The sequence below is a fragment of the Oryctolagus cuniculus genome, chromosome 11, assembly GCF_964237555.1.
Source record: "Oryctolagus cuniculus chromosome 11, mOryCun1.1, whole genome shotgun sequence".
In the NCBI taxonomy this organism is placed as follows: domain Eukaryota; kingdom Metazoa; phylum Chordata; class Mammalia; order Lagomorpha; family Leporidae; genus Oryctolagus; species Oryctolagus cuniculus.
In genome coordinates this window covers 109,193,071-109,217,700 of record NC_091442.1, presented here as the reverse complement: position 1 = coordinate 109,217,700, position 24,630 = coordinate 109,193,071, and the positions used below count along the sequence as shown (strand labels likewise).

Below are 24,630 nucleotides of genomic sequence, written 5' to 3'. Positions count from 1 at the left end.
CATCTTCATGAGTTACAGAAAATGCATATCACGAAGAAACTATGCCATAGATTTCAAGTCTCCCTCCAAATAAATATATCTTTTAATTACCGTTTCCACAAGCGTTATGACCATCCCCTCATACATATTCAAGTAGCAATAAGGGCAATGGAAGCCTGGTGAGGCAGAAGAGATGGGGTGCAGTGGGACGGGGTTTTCATCCTGGTGGAAGGGCACTTCCCAGTGGCAAAATCCACTCTCGTGCATAAGCACTGTCTCATTGGCCCCCTAGGGGAGCCTGGGGAGGATTATTCTTATCTAACGGTAAGGAAATGAGAGCTCAGAAAAAGCTACACGACCCCAAGTTGGGTGACCTTTCATTACGCTCGCTAACAGCAGAACGCAGGCCCAAGAGCAGTTCACCTGGGGGCTGCAGCCGTCTCTTAGTTCCGGGCCTCAGAGTCAGCACCACGTTACTGGAAGCCAGTGCTTACGGAAGTGGCCCACAGACTTGGAAGGAGGACTTACATTTCAGACCTTACTTGCATTGCATCGTGGAGACCACTGCCACCCACCCCATCAGGAGCACCCGGAGCGGGACAGCTCCCACCCCGCTGATGCCTGCTTACCAGCTGGGCTGGGGACTACGAGCACGTTTTATCTCCTCTAAAAATTCAGTTGGAAATTGAACCTTGACTGCGCTGAGTTAAAAGTTCATAGATGAATCATAAGTTTGGATGGATCTGCTCAAAGGCAGCCTGTCCACAGTGATGCCCCGAAGACTCAGAGAACAACCGGCCCCTTTCTCTCACGGGCATGGCAGCTGCAGCAGGCCTGAGCCCTCAGGGAAGGCAAATGTGTCCGCGGCTTCAGTGCAGCCAGCTAAGGGTGGAAACCCTATGCAGACCCTTGGGTCCTCTGTGGCTGGACGGAGAGCCCCACCTCCCAGTGCCTTTGATATTGATGCAAGGCACATTTGTGTTGTTGATACCATTAGAGTCGTACCTTACTTGTGGACTGAAGGTAAGATGGAGTTTGGTTGCTTTGCATGACTATTTTGGAAGCAACTGTCACTTATTCTTATTAGGGAGGAGCTTACTACTTGGGAAAACTATTTTGAAGAGCCATTGAGGGTACAGGAGACACTGACGGACACATAGGTTTAGAAGAAGCCAAGGCTATGAGAAGAGAGGATATTTGGTAGGGGTTGGCCCTAGAAGAAGGGGGAGAAAGAATTGAGAGGGGAAAGAGAGGAGGAAAAGGAGCTGGCCGAATTATAGAAGCTTTGGAACTCGTTGGGGGTACTGGCAGGGGTATACCAGTAGTCTCTACCTGGTGGGACTCTGGGAAGCATTACCATCAGGGTGGAGGCGTCTGCCTGGAAAGACCCTGTTTGAAACGTAAACCCCTCCTGCAAACCTCAGCCTCCTAGGATCACAGAGGCTTTCTGTGGGCTGTGTTGGGGAAAGCCAACAGGACGCCGAGCTCCATCCCTGGCTTGCCCTGGCCGCCGGAACTTCCTGCACCGGCCAGCATGGCAGCCTCTATGGCTGTTGAGCACCGGCAATGTGACTGATACAACTGCGGGTGAGCTGAATTTTTAATTTTGTTTTATTAAACAGCTATGTGTGGCCAGTGACTACCATGCTGCACGGCATGGGCTGGAGAGAGGTGACATACACGGCAGGAGGAGTCCTAGGGTAAAGTGACCCTGAGAATACACATGCCTTAGGATTTGCTGAAATCTAGTGGCAGGCTTGGGGCTTAAAATGGGAATGAAGCTGGGAATGAAGTTGAGCCATTTTTACCTAGATCATGAGGTCAAGGAAACTGCAAGCTAACAACAGGGTTACAAAAATATTTGATTTTTAATTTTTATTTATTTGAGAAGCAGAGAGAAAGAGACAGAGAGACAGAAAGATAGAGCTCCTCCCAGTACATTTACCAAATGCCCACAATGACTGGGGCTGGGCCAGCGCTGCAATCCAGGCCTCCCATGTGGGTGGCAGGAATCCGACTCTCTGAGTCATCACCACTGCTTCCAGGGTCTGCATTAACGGGAAGCTGAAATCAGAGGCAGAGTCGGGAACCGAACCCAGGTACTCCAAGACAGGGTGGTGGCACCAGAACCAGTGGCTTAACCATAGGTCCAACACCCACTCCCACAAAAGCATTTGCAAGAAAAGGAATAGAGTGTCATTACACAGGCAAATTGCGTTTTGTTTTTTTTTTTTTTTGCTTTTTTTTTTGTTTGTTTGTTTTGTTTATTTTTTTTTGTTTTTTTAAGAAGAGTGGTGGTGGGTTGTTTGTTCCTTTTGCAGAATCTAACAAATGGCTGTTTGAGTCTGTGCACGAACATCTTGTGGAGAATTCCTAACAGTCACGAAGGCGCGTGGTTGGGTACTTAATAATTACCCGAGTTACTGGATGACTCGGTACACAGTACCTTACTTCATCCACTTACACCATTTCACTGAATCTTGCAACATCTCCACGAGGCAGCTGAGGCTCAGGAGAATCCTGATTCCTGGTCTCGGGGTTCACCCAGCCTGTCACTCCATCCTTGTCTAAAGGCCCTGTCTGGGCTGAGCACGTAGATGTGGGTGCCTGTTCCGGGACTCAGACCCCTTGACCCAGCTCTGGCTTCACACACATTCACAGCAACTCTTGCTTCGCCCACCCGCGAGCCCTTCCGCAGCCGAGCCTGCACCGGGCCCCTTTCTGAGTCCTCACCGCCTGGCACAGTGCCCACCACACAGCCAGACCCAGCCAACACTGCAGGACTGAAGAAATGAATGAATGGAACAGCAAAGCGCTTTCTGCACTGACCTTTCAAAATTCTTTCTTTACTTTGGAGGAATAGCATTAATGCATCACAAAAACCCGCCCCATCCCCATCCCAAGTCGGAACAGAGCACCCTGCTTTTTACTGAATGAAGACAATTCCCAGCCACTCCCATTTTCAATCTCTCCAGGGCAGTTGGCTCTTGGTTCTTTGTTTCCTGCTAATGATTTATCTGTTGGGGATCTGAAAAGGGAATTCCTGAAACGTATACACTGACCTCTCTTTGCCACCTTGGCCTGCACTCAGAAAATGAGTGAGGAGCAGGGGTGCAGAATAAGCTTTTCCTGTTTTCTTTGTTAGCAGGTGCAGTAGAAATCATACATAGAATTAAGCAGCTGATAAAAAAGAGGGCAACATTTAGATATACAGACTCAAGGCCCATTTAGGGTCATTTTTTGGTATAGGAACTACTTTTAGCCATCAAATAATTAAGTGATCCATCTTTAGGAATGCCCCAACAGCTCTCCTTAACTAAAGAGGAATGATCAGCGCTAACAATGTTTTGCAGACACAACCCTAAGCATGGAGTATATGTTTTGCAGACACAACCCTAAGCATGGAGTATATGTTTTGCAGACACAACCCTAAGCATGGAGTATATGTTTTGCAGACATAACCCCAAGCATGGAGTATATGCTGACCTTAAGGTGGATGAGGAACAGTCAGGCCTGCAGGGATATTACAAACAGCGCCACTGCCAGCCGAGGATTCCCAACCCCACCCTTTGAGATGAAGCCATTTCCCAATTTGCCCAACATGTTCCTATTACCAGCCTAACAGTGTGCCTGTCCCAGGCTCACTGCCATCCACAAAACTCACTTGTGACTTCAGGATGGGAGAAAAGAAGTTACTTTGTGCAAATTAAGTTCTGAGGAGGTTCAAATGAGACATTGACTTCTTACTTGGTAACATTTCTAAATTGTGTGAAAGTTGTACAGGAAACTATTACCACGAATTCTGCTATCTGTGGATTCTACCAGTTGCAAATCAGAAATGTCTAAGGGGTGCTGGCATTGTGGTATAGAAGGTTAAGCTCTGCCTGAGAAGCTGGCATCTTATATGGGTGCCGGTTCCAGACTGGGTTGCCCCACGTCCAGTCCAGCTCCCTGCTAATGCACCTGGGAAAGCAGCAAAAGATAGCCCACATGCTTGGGCCCCTGCACCCACATGGGAGACTTGGAAGAAGCTCTGGGTTCCTGGCTTCAGCCAGACCCAGCCCCGGCCTTGTGGCTATTTGGGGAATGAACCAGAGGATAGAAGACCTCTCTCTCTCTCTCCCTGTCTTTCCTCTTCTCTCTGTAACTCTGCCTTTCAAATAATTTTTTTTTAAAAAAAAATCACAAGGCCAGTGCCTTGGCTCAATAGGCTAATCCTCCTCCTGTGGTGCTGGCACCCCGGGTTCTAGTCCCGGTCGGGGCGCTGGATTCTGTCCTGGTTGCTCCTCTTCCAGTCCAGCTCTCTGCTGTGGCCTGGGAGTGCAGTGGAGGATGGCCCAAGTGCTTGGGCCCTGCACCCGCATGGGAGACCGGGAGGGGCACCTGGCTCCTGGCTTCAGATCAGCGCGGTGCGCCAGCCACAGAGCACTGGCCACAGTGGCCATTGGGGGGGTGAACCAACGGGAAAAAGGAAGACCTTTCTCTCTGTCTCTCTCTCACTGTCCACTCTGCCTGTCAAAAAATAAAAATAAAAAAAATAAAAAATCACCAAAAAATTGTATTGTGTTGAACACCAACAAACATTTTTCCTATTTATTCCATAAAAAATATATGAAAGTAACTATTCACATAGCATTGACATTGTGCTAGGTGTCGAAAGCAAACCAGAGGGGATTTACGGTATACAGAAGGAGGTATGTAAGCCATATGCAAATACTACACCACTCTTAAAATAAGGAATGTAGCATCCTCTGACTTTGTTCTGCATTTTGATGTTTGATTTGGTATGACTTTGTGACAACTGTTTGAAACTTTTATAGCCAAGTATCCCAATACAGTTAACACAACACTTATTTTGGTAACTTCAAACAACAACTAAGATAACTTTCAATGGTTTAAAACCTGTGCCTAAATTCCTTGACGTGGGGGCGCAGATTGAGCCTGGGGAGCTGGACTCACCTTTCCAAAGCTGGCGGCATTGACGGGCTGCGTGTCGTTCTTCTCGCAGAAATCCAGGTAGTGCATGTAGAGAGCGCTGCGGGGAATGCACACGCCTTCCGCGATCTCGTAGTTCTCCTCCAGCCTGGGGGAACAAATGCCCCATGAGCAAACGGGCGCTCCCTGCCCCACGCAACAAGGGGCTGCTCCTTCCAGCCCTCCTCTGCAGCTGGGCATTAGGAAACAACTCTTCCTACAGATGGGGGACACTGAGTTCAGGAGGACCATGGAAGCTGTCCAAGCTCACGCACAGAGTTAGTGGGTGCTGAGCAGGCTTGGGATCCTGACCCCTTCAGCTACAGCCTTAGGCCACTTTTTCCAGCCCAAATTCCCAGTCTCTCTGCTCTCTGTGCCATTCCTGGCCTGGCTATGGCCGGCTAGATCAGGTTTCCCCAGGCTCCATGAACTATACAGCGTCTTGCAGGTGCCCCACTGTGCCAGGCTTCAAAGCACACACCCATTGTGGAACCATTTACAAAGGTACCTGACAAGGTTCATGGAAAATGGAACTAAAAGATAAGTCTGTTTTGGTGGAAAACATCTTTGAAAGCCATGTGTATGAAAGGTCTTCAAAAATGTCACGGAAGTGAACATTACAATTACATTATGCATGGATTTCAAAAATTTTACACCAAAGTAACTGTATCTTTTAATTCCAATTTCCATAAACTTTTGGAAGTCCCCTCATAAGAGAGTAAAAGCCTGAGGATGTTGGTGTCAACATGTTGCAGCCTCTTGGCTGACTAAAGCAATGCAGAGGACATTGATCTAAAATAGATCTACCATATGACCCAGCTATCCTGGGTAATACCAGCCTATGAAAGAGATACCTGCATTGCCATGTGTATCAGAGCAGTAGTCACAACAGCCAGGAAACACAATCAACCTACGTGTCCATCAGTGGACAAATGGATAAAGAAAATATGGTATATATACACACTGGGATATGCAGTCAGTAAAAGAATGGAAGCTGGCCATTTGCAGCAATACAGATGGAATTGGAGATCATTAAGTTAAGTGAAATAAGCCAGGCACAGAAAAACAAATACCACATATTCTCTTTGATATGTAAGTTTTTTAAAAAAGTAATCTGAACATAGTGGTTACTCGAGGTTGGGAAAGGTGATAGGAGGGGCAGAAGAGGAAGGATGGACAGTGGGCACCAAAACACTGTCAGAGAGAAGTCACCAGTCCTGGCGTTCCACACACGGCGTGGTGACTGTAGTTCACAACAATGTGTTATATACTGGAGGAAGACTGGACAGGAGGAGCTGGCGGGCTCCAAACAAAAGACAAGGAAATGGAAAGGCCAGTTGCCCGGTGCGATTGCTCTATGCTGTGTTTAAATATTGCACTGTGCCCCATAAAGTGTGCAAGTGTTATGTATTAATAATAAGGTTTTAAAATAGACAGCTGGATAGCCACTAATCACTGCCTAGGGAATGTTTCATACCCAAAGTAGGCAGCTGACCTCTTTTATAAAATTATTTGTTTAATCATCCACTTATTTCCATCTTTATTTGAGAGGTAGAAGTAGAGACATAAAGAAAGCGTCTATCTTCTGGTCTACTCCCCATATGGTCACAACAGCTGGGGCCGGGCCAGGCTTATTCAAGGTCTCCTATGTGGGTAGCAGGGACCCAGATACTTGAGCCACTCCCACCTCCAAGGGTGCACATAAGGAGAAAGCTGGCATCAGAAGAGAAACTGGGATTTGAACCCAGACACTCAGATATGGGATCTGCTGTCCCAAGTGGCAGCTTAACTACTGTGCCAAATGACCACCCTGGGAGCTGGTGTCATTTGCTTTATCTCCTCTTCTGTATTGGGATTAAGGATTCCATAGCTATTACCTTCTTAATGAGTACAGGTTAGGGACCCTATAGGAGAGAGTTCCTACTCTCCCAGCCATGTCCCTTGTTGGGTTGGTGAGCTTATGAAGGTGCCTTAACCTTAGGCCTCTGTTTCCTGTTAGAGATGGTAATTTGTAATTTTGCTTGCTAAGGTGGCTGTGAGGGTCAGACAAGGTAATAAGTGACACACATCAGCTCGGTTCCTGACACGAGCCCAGCGAGCACTTAGCAGGCCTCAGACCTCAACGTCATCCACTCTTCCTTTTCATAGAACATCTGGGGCACCTGGACTCTGTGTTAGACATCAGACATATTGGAGATACTACAAAAAAAGAAAAAACTAGATACAGTATTTAAAAAAAAAAGATCTATTGATTTATTTTGAAAGATTTACAAAGAGAAAGGATGAGACAGAGAGGTCTTCCATCCAATGGTTCATTCCCCAAATGGCCTCAACAGCTGGGACTGGGCTAGGCTAAAGCCAGGAGCCAGGAGCTTCATCCAGGTCTCCCACATGAGTACAGGAGCCCAAACACTTGGGCCACCTTCCATTGCTTTCCCAAGCACTTTAGCAGGGAGCTGGATTGGAAGTGGAGCAGCCGGGGCATAAACCAGTCACCCCTATTGGATGCCAGCATCAAAGGTGGTGGTTTTATATGCTATGCCACAACACCAGTCCCTAGATAAAGTTGTTCAAAAATTGTATTCTCTTTTAAGATTTTATTTATTTATTTGAGAGGCACAGCTACAGACAGAGAGGGAGAGAGGGAGAGAAAGGTCTTCCATCTGCCAGTTCATTTCCCAAATGGCCACAATGGCCGGGGCTGGGCCTATCTGAAGCCAGGAACTTCCTCCTAGTCTGCCACACAGGTACAGGGGCCCAAGCATCTGGGCCATCCTCCACTGCCTTCCCAGGCCATAAGCAGAGAGCTAGATCAGAAGAGGAACAGCTGGGACAGGAACCAGCATCCAAATGGGATGTTGGCACCGCAGGCAGAGGCCTAGCCTACTATGCCACAGTGCTGGTCCCTAAAATTTTATTCTTTAACCCAACATCAGAATTTAGACATCCAAAGAAATCATAGCTGCACTGTGATAGACGTGTTGGAGAATCAAACACCTCCTCCAGGAAAACTCTGGCAGCCTAGGACAATGTAGAAACTTCTTTTGGGGCCTTGCCCACATACTACTCAATCAACGCACCAACAGAAAACATTTCTTCTTTGATCGTGGGCTGGCTTCTAGCAAACAACCCACAGTTATCCGGGAACAAGTTTGGGAAATAAGGTGACTAGAATAACCTCTGTCTCCCAGAATTGCTTTTTTTTTTTCTTTTTCTTGTCTTTTTTTTTGGTCAAAAATAAGGCATGATTCTAACACATTGAAATAAATACTCTCAGGCAGCTTTGAACTGACTCTGAGTGCAATTGCCAAAGAAGTGGTCCAGGGCTGTCGTAACCCAAGTGGAATGAGGACACGGCCTCCCGAGGTGCCCACTTGAAAGGGCAGCACTCATTCAGCTCATTCCAAAGAGTGACTGAAAAGAAAATCAATGCAATCATTTCATATTCAAACCCCACGGATGAACGCAACCCTAGGAACACCAGAGCAAATGAAGAAGCTTGGTACCGAGCGGACCCAGGCCGCCTCATCCGTGTCCCACTCTTCTGGGAAGGAACACTGAGTAAATCCTGATGAGTTTTAGAAATGTTCCAGGAAGTAGTTTATGTAACGTTTTCTGGGTGACAAAATTCCTGCAGGTTGGGATGGTGTCCGAGTCACCTCTGCATCTGTAAGAGTCCAGTCTAATCCTTGGCACGGAACAGATGACCAATAAGAGACAGATCATTTCAGTTACTTGTTCATTCAACATATACTTATTGATCTCTTATTATCTACTAAGCTGGGGATATTACAGTGAACAAGACGGTCCTTGTTTGCATATAGAAAACAGAGTAATGGGAGACAGATGGGCACAGACATGACTCAGCAAGTCTTTACCGAGTGCCAGGTGATGCTCTAGACAGCAGGGGAGCAGTGGTGAACACAGCCACGGCTGTCTGGAAAAGGCTTACATTCTAGTGCGTGCGGCCCCGACATCATACACGGGAACTCTGGGTATCGCTGTGGGAAAATGGCTCCGCGGAACAAATAAGTTTCTTAGGACTGTCCCAAGCTTTGGGTCCAAGATGAATGAAAATCAGCCCGTGAGGTTAGCCTGGAACCCAACCTGCCATTCATGGTATTGTTTCTCTATGACAGTGAGTTCAAGGGTCCAAATAACCAGTTTATGCACCAACTTGTAGGGATCATCTGAACAAGACAGCTTTCACAAACTGGGGTCGCACAGGCATGCTTTGTTTGGCCTGAACACTCCTGGCCCAACTTTTAAAATCCAGGACGTTTCTGGATTTCTGGCTTGTTTGAAAAAGCTGAGTTCTGGCAGCCCTGGACTCATATTCCCGCATGACAACAGTTGGCCTGAGTTACATGCGCCCTGGGGTTGGCCAGAGTCCTTACTCCTCCCTATTTTTCTTACAACCAGTCTATTTTCTGTTCCTTGCCCGGCTCCTGGAAGCATCTGTGTTGGCATAGACGCGATCTATGTCATAGTTCACTTTGCAGTCTGCTGGGGGAGAACTGTTCAGAAGAAATAAGAACGTGGAAGCACTACAAACTCCTGAGCACAGGTGCAGTGGAAGGTGGGAAGACAGAGGTCGGTGTGGAGATGGGGATAGATAATGAAGACCTCACGGAGGAATTGGGATTGGAATTCTATGATGATAAACTAGCAGCAAGCATTCGTTGAGCTCTGACCAGGTGTCAGGCATAAAGCATCCTTTATCCCTTCTGATCCTCACAATAACCACATGAGGTCAATCTTATACCTGTCTTCCAGAGTAGGCCACCGAGGCTCAAAGAGCATGGCTCATTTGCCCACGGTCATGCGGCTGCTTAAGAGGAGAGTCTGTCTTGGAACTTCTGTGACATTTTGCAAGGGTTCCGGGCAAGAGGCAGGATGAGAGGCAGATGTGCTGTGTGCTTTGGATGGTGGAGACGCTGATTGGAGTAGAGGGGTGGGGCCTCAAGAGAGGTGTCTAAGAGGAAGAGCTCTGGGGAGGGCTGCTGTCACACGCAGGCGTTGAGGAGTTCCTATAAAATCCTCTTTTACAGAAGAAGGCAGGGTGGCCAGAGAAGACTGAAAAACAGACTCAGAGGCAGGGGAGACCTGAGTGTTTCTGGGATGCTACAGGAATAAAGACAATGTAATCAATAACTAATACTGAAGCGCAACGCATTCTGTTCATCAGCAGTGGGTTGAGTATAAAATAACAAAAATTAATAAAAAGGGGTGCCGGCACTGTGGTGTAATAGGTAAAGCTGCCACCTGCAGTGCTGGCATCCCATATGGGCTCCAGTTCGAGTCCCAGTTGCTCCACTTCCAATCAAGCTCTCTGCTGTGGCCTGGGAAAGCAGATGATGACCTGAGCCCTTGGGCCCCTTGCACCTGTGTGGGAGACCCAGAGGAAGCTCCTGGCTCCTGGTTTTGGATTAGTGTAGCTCCGGCTGTTGCAGCCAAATGGGGAGTAAACCAGCAGATGGAAGAACCTCTCTCTCTGCCTCTCCTTCTCTCTCTGACTTTCAAATAAATAAATAAATCTTTTAAAAAAATAGCAAAAAAACAAAAAAAAAAAAAAAAAAACAACCTACTCAAGTTTCCTAAGTTTCATGTCCTGAGAATTCCATTAAGCAATGTGCTCAGGTAGTTTTTGACTTCAACACTTTAGAACACCATCTGTAGACCCCTGTCATCTAACGTGGACAAGTGAACAACCTGGGCAGCTGGACCTCTGTGCAGCTCTGGGGAGAAGAAAAGTGTCCCTTTGTGCTTGTCTTTGCTAATGATTTCCTAAAGTTTATCTTGGCCAGAAAAATCCATGGATACATTTGACAAATGCACCCTTCAAATCATTCATAATCTTACACAGGATCCTTTAGAATGACTGGGAGCCAATTAAGTTTCTCTAGACGTGGGTGTAGTGTGATCAATTTGATCTTTGGAAACGTCATTCCACACCTCTTTGGCTGGTGGCCAGGATGGACCAATGAGTCTGATTATTTGTTGAATGTCTGTGTTGAATGAACGAATCAACAAATAAGGCCAGTTAGGAGCTGCCATATCAGCGCAGGCAAGAAATGAGGGGGCAGAAACTGAAGGGTGCACAGATAACTTTAGGGTCTTGCATTGCCTGGTGTGAGCTGGTGGAGGTAGGGAGGCAAAAAGCAAGCTCTCAGGTTCCCAACTGGGCCAGGTGGGTAAGGGGGGAGGGTCCCTATCCCCCAAGAAGAGAGATGCCAAAAGGGGAGGCAAGTTGGGAGAGGGGAGGGAACAAGACTCCAAAGCTCTTGGCTATGGTGTCAAAGAGCATGGATTCCCAGCCTGCACTGAAGCCACATGTGCCTCAGTTTCCATTTGCTGTCCCTGTGACTTGTCTGCTCACTAAATCTTGCTGAGATGGCAAGGTTAAAATACAAGATCATGGTTAAAACACATCCCACTGAGCCACAGATGATTTGAACTGGATGGGTGGCAGTTACAGCTCACACAGGCTGAGCTCATTAAGCAGTCACCGTCAAAGGCCAGCGCCGTGGAAGGAAGTGCATTTCTACCCATGTTTTGTTTCTCTCCCTGGAGCATCCGAGCCTGGGTATCCAGGTAGCTTATGACTATGAAGCATTTTAATGGGTCCCATGAATGAATCGAGGTAATTGGCGTGGAGGGATGCCTGATGAGCGCGCACAGGAAAGCATCGTGACCCTCTCCCCAAACCTCCCCACAAAATCCAGAGGGTCTGCGTGTGGACTGAAGTTGCTAATTGGAACGTCCGCTTCCTTGACCAAGGCACGGCAGAGAGAAAGGCAGTTAATTATTTCTCTCCATATCTGATGAAATTTCCCCTCTTCCTCCTCTCTTTTAGACACATCATTAGTCTGACATGGTGAACAATGGTCCATTATACCTGGATTTTTTTTTCTTTTAATGATCACACACACACACACACACACACACACAATTCCTTATTTCATTTTCGTATCTTCTATTTAACAACTTGATCATATGTGAATGGAGCCTATCCTGTTATGGAGAGATAATGAACTCGGCCGCTCGCTGACACAGGTCATTATCGGAGGTGCATGTTTCTGAGAAGACTTCCTCGCCAGGTTCCAGCGTGGGGCCTCCTGGGGCACACAGAGGAAGCTTTGTATCCGCCCTTCATGGCCAGGGGCAAACGGTTTAGCCCACAGGGTGCTGTCCCTTCCGCCTTCCTTTCAAACCTGTGATTTCTGATACGGGCACAGCGGATGGCCAGTGCAAGGTGTCCACTCCTCAAATCCTTGCAGATGTGTCTAGAACAGAAACTTTTTTTCTCCTGTTTTACCAGAAGACAAGAGGATTTTCAAAATTCAGAGATCTGAGACGGAACGAAATCCTCCCGGCTAAGCAATCAGGGAAGACAGCAGTCTACTTCTTTCAGTGGCTCCCTCGCCTCTCCACTCACGTCCAGCAGCAAAGCTCCCACTACCTCGGCCCTGACTCCTTTTCAGGCTTCTCTCGCCCTGCTACCCTACACATACACCTCTCTCCATCTGACCGGAAGCTTGGTCACGCCTCAAACGTACCTTGCCTACTCCTCACACAAGTTCTGGGGCCTTCCCACCAAGGGGGCTGACCCCTCTGCCACACTTCACCTTGCAGAACTCAACTCAGATTTCTCTCCCATGGACCAATGTCTGATGCCCACTCCGCCCCACCTGCCCGTCTCCTCTTAATCATTTCTTCTTTGATGAATTTGCTCATGAACTTGACAACATGTAGAGTGCTTCAACTGTGTAGACACCAGGTATAGAGTTTTGTCCCTAGAGGAGAATATTTTGACAGAGCAGGCCTAATCTCTGCCCGTAAAGCTCTGTAGGAAGGGCCACAGCTCTTCATATATTTTTATGGCTCTAGGAGGCTTCATCAAAATATAGCCTTGGTTCCTGCCTCTACTACTTAAAGCAGGAGAGTCCAGGACATGGAACTTGAACTCTAACTCCCTTTCTGCATCTGTAAAATGAAGGAAATGCTACCCCCATTCCAAGGTTGCTGTGTGGCCCAGACAAGGGCCCAGGCACACTAGCGGGCACGTGGGGGACACTCAGTAAAGGGTGACAATCAGCATTATTCCATATTGTTGGAGGACAGACAGGTAACATTCTATATCTCCGATTGAAGTCCTTTGGAGGCAGGGGCCAAACCAAGTTCCTATTGATGTTAGCATAATTCCTAGGATTGCGCCCTGAACAGTCAATGAACACTGTGGAAGAAAGGCACGGGGGAGGGGACAGGATGAAAGGAGGCCTAGAGGCAGGAGAGCTGGCGTTGGCACAGCTCAAGGGACTCTGGTATTGTTTCATTATCAACATACAAGGGGTTAAAGGAAACACTTGGTTAATGTTAACTTATTGGCTTTATATTTTCAAATGCTGGCTCAGGGCCAGCCATGTTCATATTTGTTCTCACTACATTTCTACTCATGACATGGAAGAAGAAATGGAGGGGCCAGTGGGGCGAAGTGACTTAACACAGTCACTCAGCTCAAAAAAGCCAGGCTTGGAGTGAGAACTCAACTATGGGGGCAGTGCTGTGGTGTAGTAGGTAAAGACGCCGCCTGCAGGGCTGGCATCCCATATGGGTGCTGGTTTGAAGTCTCTGCTGCTCCACTTCCAATCCAGCCCTCTGCTATGGCCTGGGAAAGCTGTAGAAGATGGCCCAAATGTTTGGGCCCCTGTACTCATATGGGAGACCCAGAAGAAGCTCTTGGCTCCTGGCTTCGGATTGGTCCAGCTTTGGCCACTGCAGCAAATTGGAGAGTGAACCAGCAGATAGAAGACCAACCTCTCTGCCTCTCCTCTCTCTGTGTAACTCTTTCAAATAAATAAATAAATCTTTAAAAAAAAAAAAGAACTATGGTGTCCCTAAAGCTCCCACTGTGTACCAAGGACTAATGTGCTTTGGGTCAGTCAGTTGCCATATGTTTACTGAGCCCTTACTAGGTGCCAAGCATTGTAGAATATGGCCATGAACAAGAAGGCACAACTCCTGTCCTGCCTTTAGGAAGCCAACAATCTACCAGAAGGAAGATGGGAAACAAGGAGGTAATATCACTAGACAACAATGAGTAGAAAACAGTGGAGGCTGGCTCCTGTGGGCCCTGGTTAAGCCTGAGGTTGAGTCTACAAAAGGCCAACAAGAACCAAAAAAAAAAAAAAAAAAAACAACAACAACAACAAAAAACCACACAAACAAATAAAAAAACCACCAATCCCTTTTATTAAACAATCACAGCTAAGCCTGGGATTGGCTGCTGGGTAGACAAGCCAATCAGAGGCCTGTGTCCAGTGGACCCTGTGATTCCTCCCAGGACATGGCTGGCCCAGTCCCCTCTTTGGTGAGGGTCTGCTTGGGAGTCAGTTACTCCCCACATCGGGTAGAGTTTAGACTGTGACCCTCTGTAGTGCTTAGTCACTTGTCCTGGTTTCCTACTCTTGAAACACAGGTGATATTATCCTGCCTACCTGAAAGGGTTTTCATGAGGGTTAAATGAGCTCGCTGGTGACATCACCCAGCAGGCCCGGCACTTATTGGTAAATGTTAAACCTGTTGGTTTGGCTGGCACTGTGCAAAGGACTGAATCAGAGATTTCTCTCTGCTGTTGTAAAGACTAAATCAGATGAGAACACAGAGCAGCAGAATCCCTTTTCAATGCTTGGTTTTCCAGAAAAACTAGGGCCTAGCCAGGTCTTGGAATCCCCCTGTTCAGTTGTCAACTATTCAAGTCTATGGGGAGTAGGCGAGGAACAGAAGCTAACAATGTCACAAGTTTTGTGCTGGTGCCAGTGTTCCTGCCGGGTCCTAGGCTAGGGGCTGTCAGCCCGGAACTCTGGTGGCCCCAAACAGCAGCTGAGGTGACTCTGCACCTACCCTCTCCTTTCTTTTACCACCTAATCCTTATGTCTACGCATCTCTACTCTACCTCGCCACCGCAAACAAGGCCCCAAAGGCCGTCTTTGCACGTGCACGCCCAGTGCATTCCAGTGTTCTCCACGTCAAGATGCAGATTGCTGGGTGCACACACTTCAAACGGTAAGAGGATTGCAACACTGCCCATCAAACGGTTGTACCATGTCACACGGACACGTGCAGTACTCAGAGCTTGGTAACCACGCAGGGCTTCATTTCCACCATTTCAAAAGAAGGGCAAACGGTTCCCAGGCAAAGTGACGCTTTGATCATCTATCGTCTTCCCTACCCGTAAGCTGCTCAAAGGGAAAATGTCGCCACCTTGACAGCACACAGGAGCCTGGGATGCGGGTGGCAGGGGCGTGGTGTGAGGGGGCGGGTCTGCGGAGGGGACAGGCACTGCTGCAGGGGGCCGGGAGAGCAGAACGGGCTGCTTTCCATTTCGAAACCCTTGGCGTGAATAGGGGTCATTGTGCAACCGGGATTCCAGCAGCGCTCACCGTCCCCAGCGAGTTGGGATTTACTAACCCTCGTGACGGAGGATGCTGCACAGGGTTTGGCAGGAGGCATCTGACAATATTTGCCTGTTTTCTGCTGGGAGCTGCCTCCTGATCACGTGGCCCTGATTATTTTAGGCTGCTTGACTGCTGTGTTATTTGTTCTTAGAGCGGGCATGGTTTCTAGGGTGCTGGGGAGGGGACCTGTGGGCAGGAGAGGGGCGGAGGAGAAGCAGAGAGCTCCTCACTTGATTCCCAGAACCAGCCAAGGGTCCCAGGAGGGCTCAGGACTGTTGGGCAGGCGCCCCGGCAGGGAGGCAGTGTCCTTTCCTGGGGCTGGGCTGGGGCTGAGGGGCGGCACACTGCCGCTGGACAGAGGGGACCACGTGAAGGACGTAAGCGCCTCAGAGAATGAGATACTTGTAGTGCTACGTTCCTTTTTATTGTTTTTAAAGAAAGTATTTTGTACAGTGAGTTAAGACATAAAATGGTACAGCCACTGAAGTGGGCAACTTTGCAATCCCCTTAACATTTTAAGTGTGTACACTCTGCAATTCTGCTTCTTTTACTCTTTTTGAAATTTATTTTCAACTTATTTGAAAGGTGATGAAAGAGACAGATCTTTCACCCACTGTTCACTCCCCAAATGCCTACAACAGGAGGGCTGGGTCAGATGGAAACCAGGAGCCTGGACCTCAGCCCGGGTCCCCCCACGTGGGTGACAGGGACCGACAGACTTGAGCCATCATCTGCTGCCTCCCAGGGTGTGCATCACAGCAAGCCGGATCAGAAGCTCAGGAACCGGGGCTGAACACGTGCCTCCAAGTCTGATGCTAATGCGGGGAAACTCTCCCCCTGGTTTGCAAGGCGGCACATGTGAAGATGTTCTTTGGGGCACTATTTGTAGTTACTCCCAGGGACATCCCATGGACAACAGGTGGGTGGGAAACTAGGACCCAGGTGCATGGACTGGAATAACCCCTGAAGGTCGACTGTGGCATCAGAACTCCCTGTGGGGTCCGCTGGAGCCTCGGCTATACCCTCCTTCAAGCAGGCCCCCTCTGCCCACATCAGCCTGCCTCACCCCCCCAGGCGTGGACACTCCCACGCACAAGCGTGCACGTCTCTGCTCAGTCTGGGGAGCCTGGCGTGCAACAGCAGGGCCTTTGGGAAAGCGTTTTCCTCCATCTGGAGTGCTTGCCCTGCCTTTGGTTTTCACAGAGTTGTGTTGTCAGTGAGGTCTTGTCAGACATCTGTCTGTTGAAAGGTCACCTCCTCAGAGAAGCCCTCCCCTACGCCTCACCTGACACAGCCTCTGAGACACTGTCCTACCAGCCAGCTCTGCTTATCGCAGGGCACTTACCACTATCTAATACGGTCCTTGTTTACTCACTATTTGCTTTTCAGAAATTGTTACCCTTTTCTTCCTCCTCACCCACTCCTACTCTAGATCTGTCTTATCCACTGATGCCTACAGCAGGGCCTAACAAACAACAGGGGCTCAATTTCTTGAATTAGTGAATGACAAACTCAATCTGAAACATACAATGGGCATCAGAAGACAATTTGTTCTTTGAACAACCGTGATAATAATAAGACTAACAAGTCTTCAAACCTGATTTGGCCTTGAAAGCAGATGTATCTTTAAGAAAAAAAAATCTACTGCCTGCCTGACCTTGTGGACTGGAGGATGATGTGTCTCCTGGAATGATCTATGTGACCTTTAATTTAGAAGAACAGATCATTTGATACAGCGGAAGGCAGAAAGCTTGTCCTTATGCTAGGCCATCCTTGGAGAGCTCAGAAGGGAGGGAGGTAATGAGGGGCTGACTGAATCCACAGCCAGTGGCAGGCACTGTGGACGCGCTTGGTACACAATGACTCACTTCGCCGTCACATCTACACCTGAGTTGGATTCTCTCGTTGGACAGGTGGCTGCTGGCAGCCTCGCTTCAGGGACTGCACCGTCCAGCAGGTGTCAGAGAATCCCAGGAAAAGGCACAGGAAGGAGGCGCTTTCCTTCCAGCTCCTTGCAAGCGTTTTATTCTGAAAGGCGCATGCTCAGGTGACGAGGGTGCGCTATCTGTCTCTTCCTCGCATTTCTAGAAACTCCCACTCCCAAAGGCCTTCGTGGCGATGCCTCAGTGACTGTCCTGGCACTGTGGGAACTGGCACGGCTACAGTATTCAGGGAGATGCACAGCGGGGATCGGAGCTGGGGAGTTGAGTAGAATTTTAAATAAAGCCAAAAGCAGCAAAGGCAACAGAAAGGAACGACATGGGGCAAATGAGGAGAGCGAGAGGACAGGTTGCAAACCAGCTCCTGAACACAACCTTCGCTCTCCTTGGAGCCAACAAGCGGGCTGTGAGGCGCTTGCTGGAGCAGATTGAGTTACATTCCCGCGTGCTTGCTTCCCTCTCACCTCCGCACAGATTAGAGCAGAGACTCTAATGTGATTTGCTCATCAAAGTCCAGCTGCTTCCTTTTCTGATCTCTCTTCTCTATTCTCCCTGATTTTTCTTTTTCCTTTCTTCCTACGCATGGGCTTTGCAGTTCAAGGGACCACACCAAGTTCGTCTCTGCCACGTAAGGGCATATTCAGGCGAGGGAAACAACCACCTCCACTTGATTTTCCTCATCTGCACAATGGTCACAGCAGTACCACGTTCACGGACTGGGGAGAACGACATGAAGCAGGTACACACAGTGCACGGAGCCCGGCACAGAACACATCTCCGCTCCTCCCTCCCTTTATGCCTGAATTCCATCAATTTTCTGGGCAGCACCGCCATGGAAATAACAGCCTTTGACTGCCAAGATCCTTTGAAAGGTGAATCTTGGCCGTCAAGAGAACTGAGCATAACCTAAGTCAAGCTTTCAGAGAATTCATCTCTAAGTATCAAACACAAGGGCAACCACTTCACTGTCAGTAAATATTTCATCAGCTCCAGGAGTTCCAAGTATTAAAGAGAAAGCCATTCTACTATTTTATTCTTGTTAATGTTATTAGTGTTCAAATAATTGTAATATAGTTGCCATCAACTATTAATTCACTAAGGGCCCATTGGTAAGGGGAACATTCCTCTGTTTTCTATAATTTGCTACAATATTATTAATTATAATAATGGATTTTATTAAAATCAATTCATGACATCCATGTGGAATACAGCCTTTGCCAGGGTTTTGATAATCAAAAACAATCTACAAAAAAAAAAAAAAGACAGAAATTCGAATATCCAGCTTTATCCTAAGTGGAGCATTTTGCAGATGCCCACATGTTAGATGGATTTCCTGCGGGTTACTGGATGCAAGTTATCCTAACAATGTGAACCTCTCTCACCCTCTCTCTCTCTAACTTTACCTTTCAAATAAATAAAATAAATATTTATAAAAGAAAAAAAGGTGGAGGGGGGCAGGGTGGACAGGGGCTGGAGTCATGGTGCAGTGGGTTAAGCAGCTGCCTGCAGTGCCAGCATCCCTTATGGGCACTGGTTTGAGTCCCAACTGCTCCACTTCTGATCCAGCTCCCTGCTAATGTGCCTGGGAAAGCAGCAGAAGATGGTCCAAGTGCTGGGGACCCTGCCACCCGTGTGGGAGACCCAGATGGAGTCCCTGGCTCCTGGCTTTGGCCTGGTCTAGCCCCAGCTTTTGCAGCCATTTGGGGAGTGAACCAATATTTGGAAGACTTCTCTCTGTGTAACTCTGCCTTTCAAGTAAATAAACCTTAAAAAAAAAAAAGAAAAGAAAAAAGAAAAGATCAGCGTGAACACACCCAGGCGACAGGCGATCTCCTGTACTCCAGGCAGAAAGCTGTGAACATCCCATTAAGAGAAACTTGTTACCAATGGAAACTCACCATTGCAGAGTCGCAGGAGTGGAGTGGGGCTTGGATGCTCTATTATTTTCTTTTTCCTCATCTGTTAAAGGAAAGAAAAATGAGCTAACTTCAGTAAGGAGCAGCAGGGGTAAGTAAAAGTCTTCTCAGCTCTCCCAAGATTTAAGACTATGTGTTCAACCCTTATGGAAAACAGTATGGCAATTCCTCAGAAAACTGAAAATGCATCTACCACATGACCTATGTGTCCCACTCCTGGAAATCTTTCAAAGCAAGTGAAATCAGCAAATAAGCAAGTTACCCACATTCCCATGTTTGCAGTAGCTCAATTCACAACAGCAAAGATAAAGAATCGACTTAGATATCCATCAATTAATGATCAGATAAAGCTATACCACGGAATAATACTCAGCCATAAAAATGAATGAGAGGGGCTGGCACTGTGGTGCAGTGGGTTAAAGCCCCAGCCTGTAGTGCCGGCATCCCATATGGGCACTGGTTGTAGTCCCGGCTGCTGCATTTCTGATCCATCTCTACTATGGCCTGGGAAAGCAGTAGAAGATGGCCAAAGTCCTTGGACCTCTGCAAGTGCATGGGAGACCTGGAAGAAGCTCTTGGCTTTTTTTTTTTTTTTTTTTTTTTTTTTTTTTTTTTTTTTTTTTGACAGGCAGAGTGGACAGTGAGAGAGAGAGACAGAGAGAAAGGTCTTCCTTTTGCCGTTGGTTCACCCTCCAATGGCCGCCGCGGGCAGTGTGCTGCGGCCGGCGCACCATGCTGATTCGAAGGCAGGATCAGGATCTCCTGGTCTCCCATGGGGTGCAGGGCCCAAGCACTTGGGCTATCCTCCACTGCATTCCCTGGCCACAGCAGAGAGCTGGCCTGGAAGAGGGGCAACCAGGACAGAATCCGGTGCCCTGACTGGGACTAGAACCTGGTGTGCCGGCACCGCAAGGTAGAAGATTAGCCTATTGAGCCATGGTGCTGGCGCTCCTAGCTTTGGATCAGCTCAGCTCTGGCCGTTGGGGTCATTGGGAAGTGAACCAGAAAAAGGAAGACCTTTTTTTTCTCTCTCTCTCTGCCTTTCTCTGTAACTCTTTCAAAGAAATAAAGATAAATCTTTAAAAAAAAAAAAAAAAAAGAGGAATGAGAGCCTGACATTTACAACAAAAGAGATGCAACTGGAGATCGCGATGCTGAATTAAAGAAGCCAGACCCAGAAAGTCAAACATCATGTTTTCTCTTATTTGTGGAAGCTACAGGGTTCAATGTGTCTGATCTGATGGTATTTGGTGGGCCTCTGAGAAGCGATGAAGGAGCCTTGATGAGTGGGATTAGTGCCCTTATAAAAAGGACTCCAGAGAGTTGCCCCACACCTGCTGCCATGTGACGACACAGGAGGCGGGCACCAGGTATGAACAGGAAGTGGGTACTGACCAGACACCAAATCTGCTGCTGCCCTGGTCTTGTACCTTCCCAGGCTCTAGAAATGTGAAAAATAAATTTTTGGGTTTTGTAACCCAGCCAGTTTTATGGTGATTTGTTATAGAAGCTTGAATAGTCTATGACGCACCATTTGCCCTTTGTATTCCCAAAGGATCACTTAGTTAATGTAAGGCAGAGAGAATGTGAGTGTTCGGGAGAGTCAGGTTAGCAGCATAATACAGCGGAGGTCAGCACACTTTTTTTGTAAAGGGCCAGATAGTAAATATTTTAAAGGTTGCAGGCCAAGAGGCAAAACCAAGAATATTATGTAATATTTATAGGACAGGGGCCAGCTTTGTGACGTATCAGGTAAAGTCACCACCTACAACACAAGCATCCCATATGGAATCTGGTTCGTGTCCTGGCTGCTCCACTTCCGATCTAGCTCCCTGCTGATGGCCTGAGGAAAGCTGCAGAAGATGGACCAAGTGCTTTTGCCCCTGCACCCACATGGGAGACCCAGAGGAAGCTTCTGGCTTCTGGCTTCAGCCTGGCCCAGCCCTGGTCATTGTGGCCATTTGGGGGGTGAAACAGTAGGTAGAAGATCTCTCTTTCTCTCTGTTTCTCCCTCTCTCTTTCAAATAAAAAAAGCTACTCTTTCAAATAGGTAGAAAAATCTTAAAAGACAAACAGAAAAGGATTTATAGGACAAGAGAAAAAACAAATTTCCACCAATTTTTTAATGATAGTTTATTCATTACATTATTTTGGGGGGGGGGGTAAATAACATTTACGTTAAGTGGGATACAAAATTTGTGTTTCCTGACACTAAATAGATTGCAACAGATATCTGTAGAAGCCATTCTTAGCATACAGCTCTCCCGAGAGTTTATCAGGCCTTGGACCGTGGGGCCCTGGTTTGCCAACCTCTCCTCTATAACAGTCTGAACAACAGATGAATCTTTGCATAGTTAAGAAGAATTATGTTCACTTCTATTCTGGATTAACTGAGAAATCCTGTAATCAGTCTTTTATCAGCTTATAGTGAAAACCATTCAGGAAAATAGCCCACAAGGAAAAAAAATCCACAAAATTTGACCCAAGATAATTGGTATAAATAGTCTCAAAATAAAATGAACAATGTCAAAACCTACAAACATAATCAGTAAAATTTAATATGGGCAAATGACAAAGATCAATGAAATCAGTCTGTGGTATAAATTTTATATGGAAAAGAACTGGAACCCATGGAAACATTTAAGTAAAATGAAAATGAGATAAAATGCATATATAGTATATAGAAAGACTTTTCTAAAAGTAAATCAGCTCATAAAAGTGAACCCAGGGGCTGGCGCTGTGGCGTAGCAGGTAGAGCTGCTACCTGCAGTGCTGGCATCCCATCTGGGCACTGGTTTGAGTCCTGGCTGCTCCACTTCCGCTCCAGCTCTCTGCTGTGGCCTGGGAAAGCAGTAGAAGATGGCCCAAGACCTTGGACCCCTCCCCGCACCAGCCTGGGAGAACCAGAAGAAGCTCCTGGTTCCTGGCTTCAGATTGGCACAACTTCAGCCACTGCGGCGATTTGGGGAGTGAACCAGCGGATGGAAGATTTCTCTCTCTCTCTCTCTCTCTCCTTCTCTCTGCATGTAACTCTGACTTTCAAATAAGTAAATAAATCTTTTTTTTTTTTTTTTTTAAAAAGGTAAATCCAGAAAATACATTCTCATTGAAAAGGCACCACTCTGGGTAGAACTCTGATGAAAGTGTCTATTCATTAGCACTGTGGTACGTACTACCATTGCTCACTCAACAGTCATATGTACTTACTTTCTTCCTTATTAATAGAATCCCAACTTAGAGGGCACCATGTGTTCAGCAAGGGTGATTCCCCTCTCAAATCCTATAGAAGTGGGTGAAATTGATATATTTCAACCAGTAATGGTACGTGTCAGGATAGGTGGGCCATGTGACATGTTGCTGGCCTACCACATTTGAGGAGAAAACCTTATGCTCCTCCCCTAATTGAGTGTCCCATTGTCCTATATACAGCACACCTAAAGACCTAATAATTTATAGGGCGATAAATATACCACTTATGATAACTTAGAAATAGATGTTGCATCATTGAAATCATCCCAGAACTGCTAACTTGGGTTCTGATGAGTTAAATGGACAAGACACAGGCTCTGGGCATGGCAGGAAGACAACACAACTGGAGGAGGTGGCAAGATTGCGACTGGGACCCGAGCAGTCTAAGGGGAAAGCCAACGCCTGGGAAGGCCGGGGGCGAGATGGAGGGGGTGGTGGACGTCACGTTGTACTGCTGATGAATCCACCATAACAATGGCTGCCCCCTTGTTTGGTGAGAAGAAAACCTCCTCAGTAACTAGGCCTCCTTGCATTGGCTGTTCTCTTCCCCGCCACCAAAAGCATCGAACTCATTCAAACCAAGGCGCACTTCTAGCTAGCTTGAACTGACAAGTGATTCATGTTTTTACTTTCTGGGGCTGGTGCTGTGGCTCAATGAGTTAAACTGCCATCTGCAGTGCTGGCATCTCATATGGGAGCTGGTTCGAGTCCCAGCTGCTCCACTTCTGATCTAGCTCCTTGCTAATGTGCCTGGGAAAGCAGTAGAGGATGACCCAAGTGCTTGGGCCTCTGCACCCATGTGGGAGACTGGGATGAAGCTCCTGGCTCCTGGCTTTTGCCTGGGCCATCCCCAGCCATTGCAGCCATTTGGGGAGTGAACCAGCAGATGGAAGATCTCTCTCTCTCTCCCAAGTCTCTTCCTCTCTCTCTCTAACTCTAGCTTTCAAAAAAAAGAAATAAATCTTTAAAAAATATATTATTGTTCCCCTTAAAACTGAGTTTGCAGCTTTTTCTGCTTCTTTAATACAGTTTTTATTTTTTACTTATTTATGGAAGAGAGAGAGAGGGAGGGAGGGGGAGAGGGAGGGAGGGAGGAACAGAGAGAGATGAACAGAGCTGTCATTCTCTGGTTCACTCCCCAAATGTACACAAGAGCTGGGGCAGGGCTAAGCTGAGGTTGGGATCCAGGAACTCAATCCAGGTCTCTTGTGTGGGTGACAGTGACCCAGGTATTTGAACCATCACTTGCTGCCTCCAGGATGTGCATGAGCAGAAGCTGGAAAGTGGAGCTGGGACTTGAACCCAGGCATTCTGACATGGGCATGGTTGTCTCAAGCAGCAGCTGAACCACTAGGCTTAACACCTCCCGCCTTTTGCTATCTTAAATTTCAGCATTTCAAGATACTTCCAAATTTCAAGGGAAAATGGAATGAAAAGATAAATTAATCTTGATGAGAAATTAGAAATTTGCATAATGTGTTTTCCATGAACTTTTTAAAAAAATACTTTATCGGAAAGTAAGAGTTGTAGAGAGAAAAGGAGAGACAGAGAAACAGATCTTCCAACTGCTGGTTCACTCCCCAGATGGCCACAACAGCCAAAGTTCAGCCAGGCACTTCATCCGGGCCTCCCACATGGGTGGCAAGGGTCCAAGCACTTGGACCATCTTCCACTGCTTTTCCCAGGCCATTAGCAGGAAGCTGGATCAGAAGAGGGGCAGCCAGGACTTGAATTGGTGCCCACATGGGATGCTGATATTGCAGACGGTGCCTTTACCAGCTACGACATAGCACCGGTTCCTCCATGAACTTTTTGAAGACCTCTTATGGGACTAGTATAAGTACTATATTAATCAATTCAAATAGCATGTATTGAGTACCTAATGTGTGCCGGCAAGATGCTGCAGATGAAGAAATTCAACTCCTGCCTTAGAGATTGGTTGGAGAAAGAAAAAGATCAACAGTGGAGAGGAGGTCCCCATTGAGTAGAAGTCACAAATGCTGCGATACAGGGAGGGAAAGAGTGGTCCCCCAACTCGGACTGCACAGAAAGCAGGCCTATCAGAGAGGGCTTCCTGAAAGAAGTGACAACTTAACCAAGTGCCCAAGTCAGCAC

At 47.4% G+C, this 24,630-nt stretch overlaps 1 protein-coding gene across 6 annotated transcripts in view; it reads right to left on the bottom strand.

Moving 5' to 3' along the window:
• Positions 1 to 24,630, bottom strand: part of RFX4 (regulatory factor X4) — a 165,805-nt gene that overhangs the window by 91,394 nt on the left and 49,781 nt on the right. For all 6 annotated transcript variants that reach the window (XM_008257109.4, XM_070052804.1, XM_051846592.2 and 3 more), the window contains 2 exons: positions 19,249 to 19,309; positions 4,939 to 5,062 (listed from right to left, as the gene is read on the bottom strand). In XM_008257109.4, the coding sequence (XP_008255331.1) occupies positions 4,939 to 5,062; positions 19,249 to 19,309 (185 nt within the window). The remainder of the gene's footprint in view (positions 1 to 4,938; positions 5,063 to 19,248; positions 19,310 to 24,630) is intronic.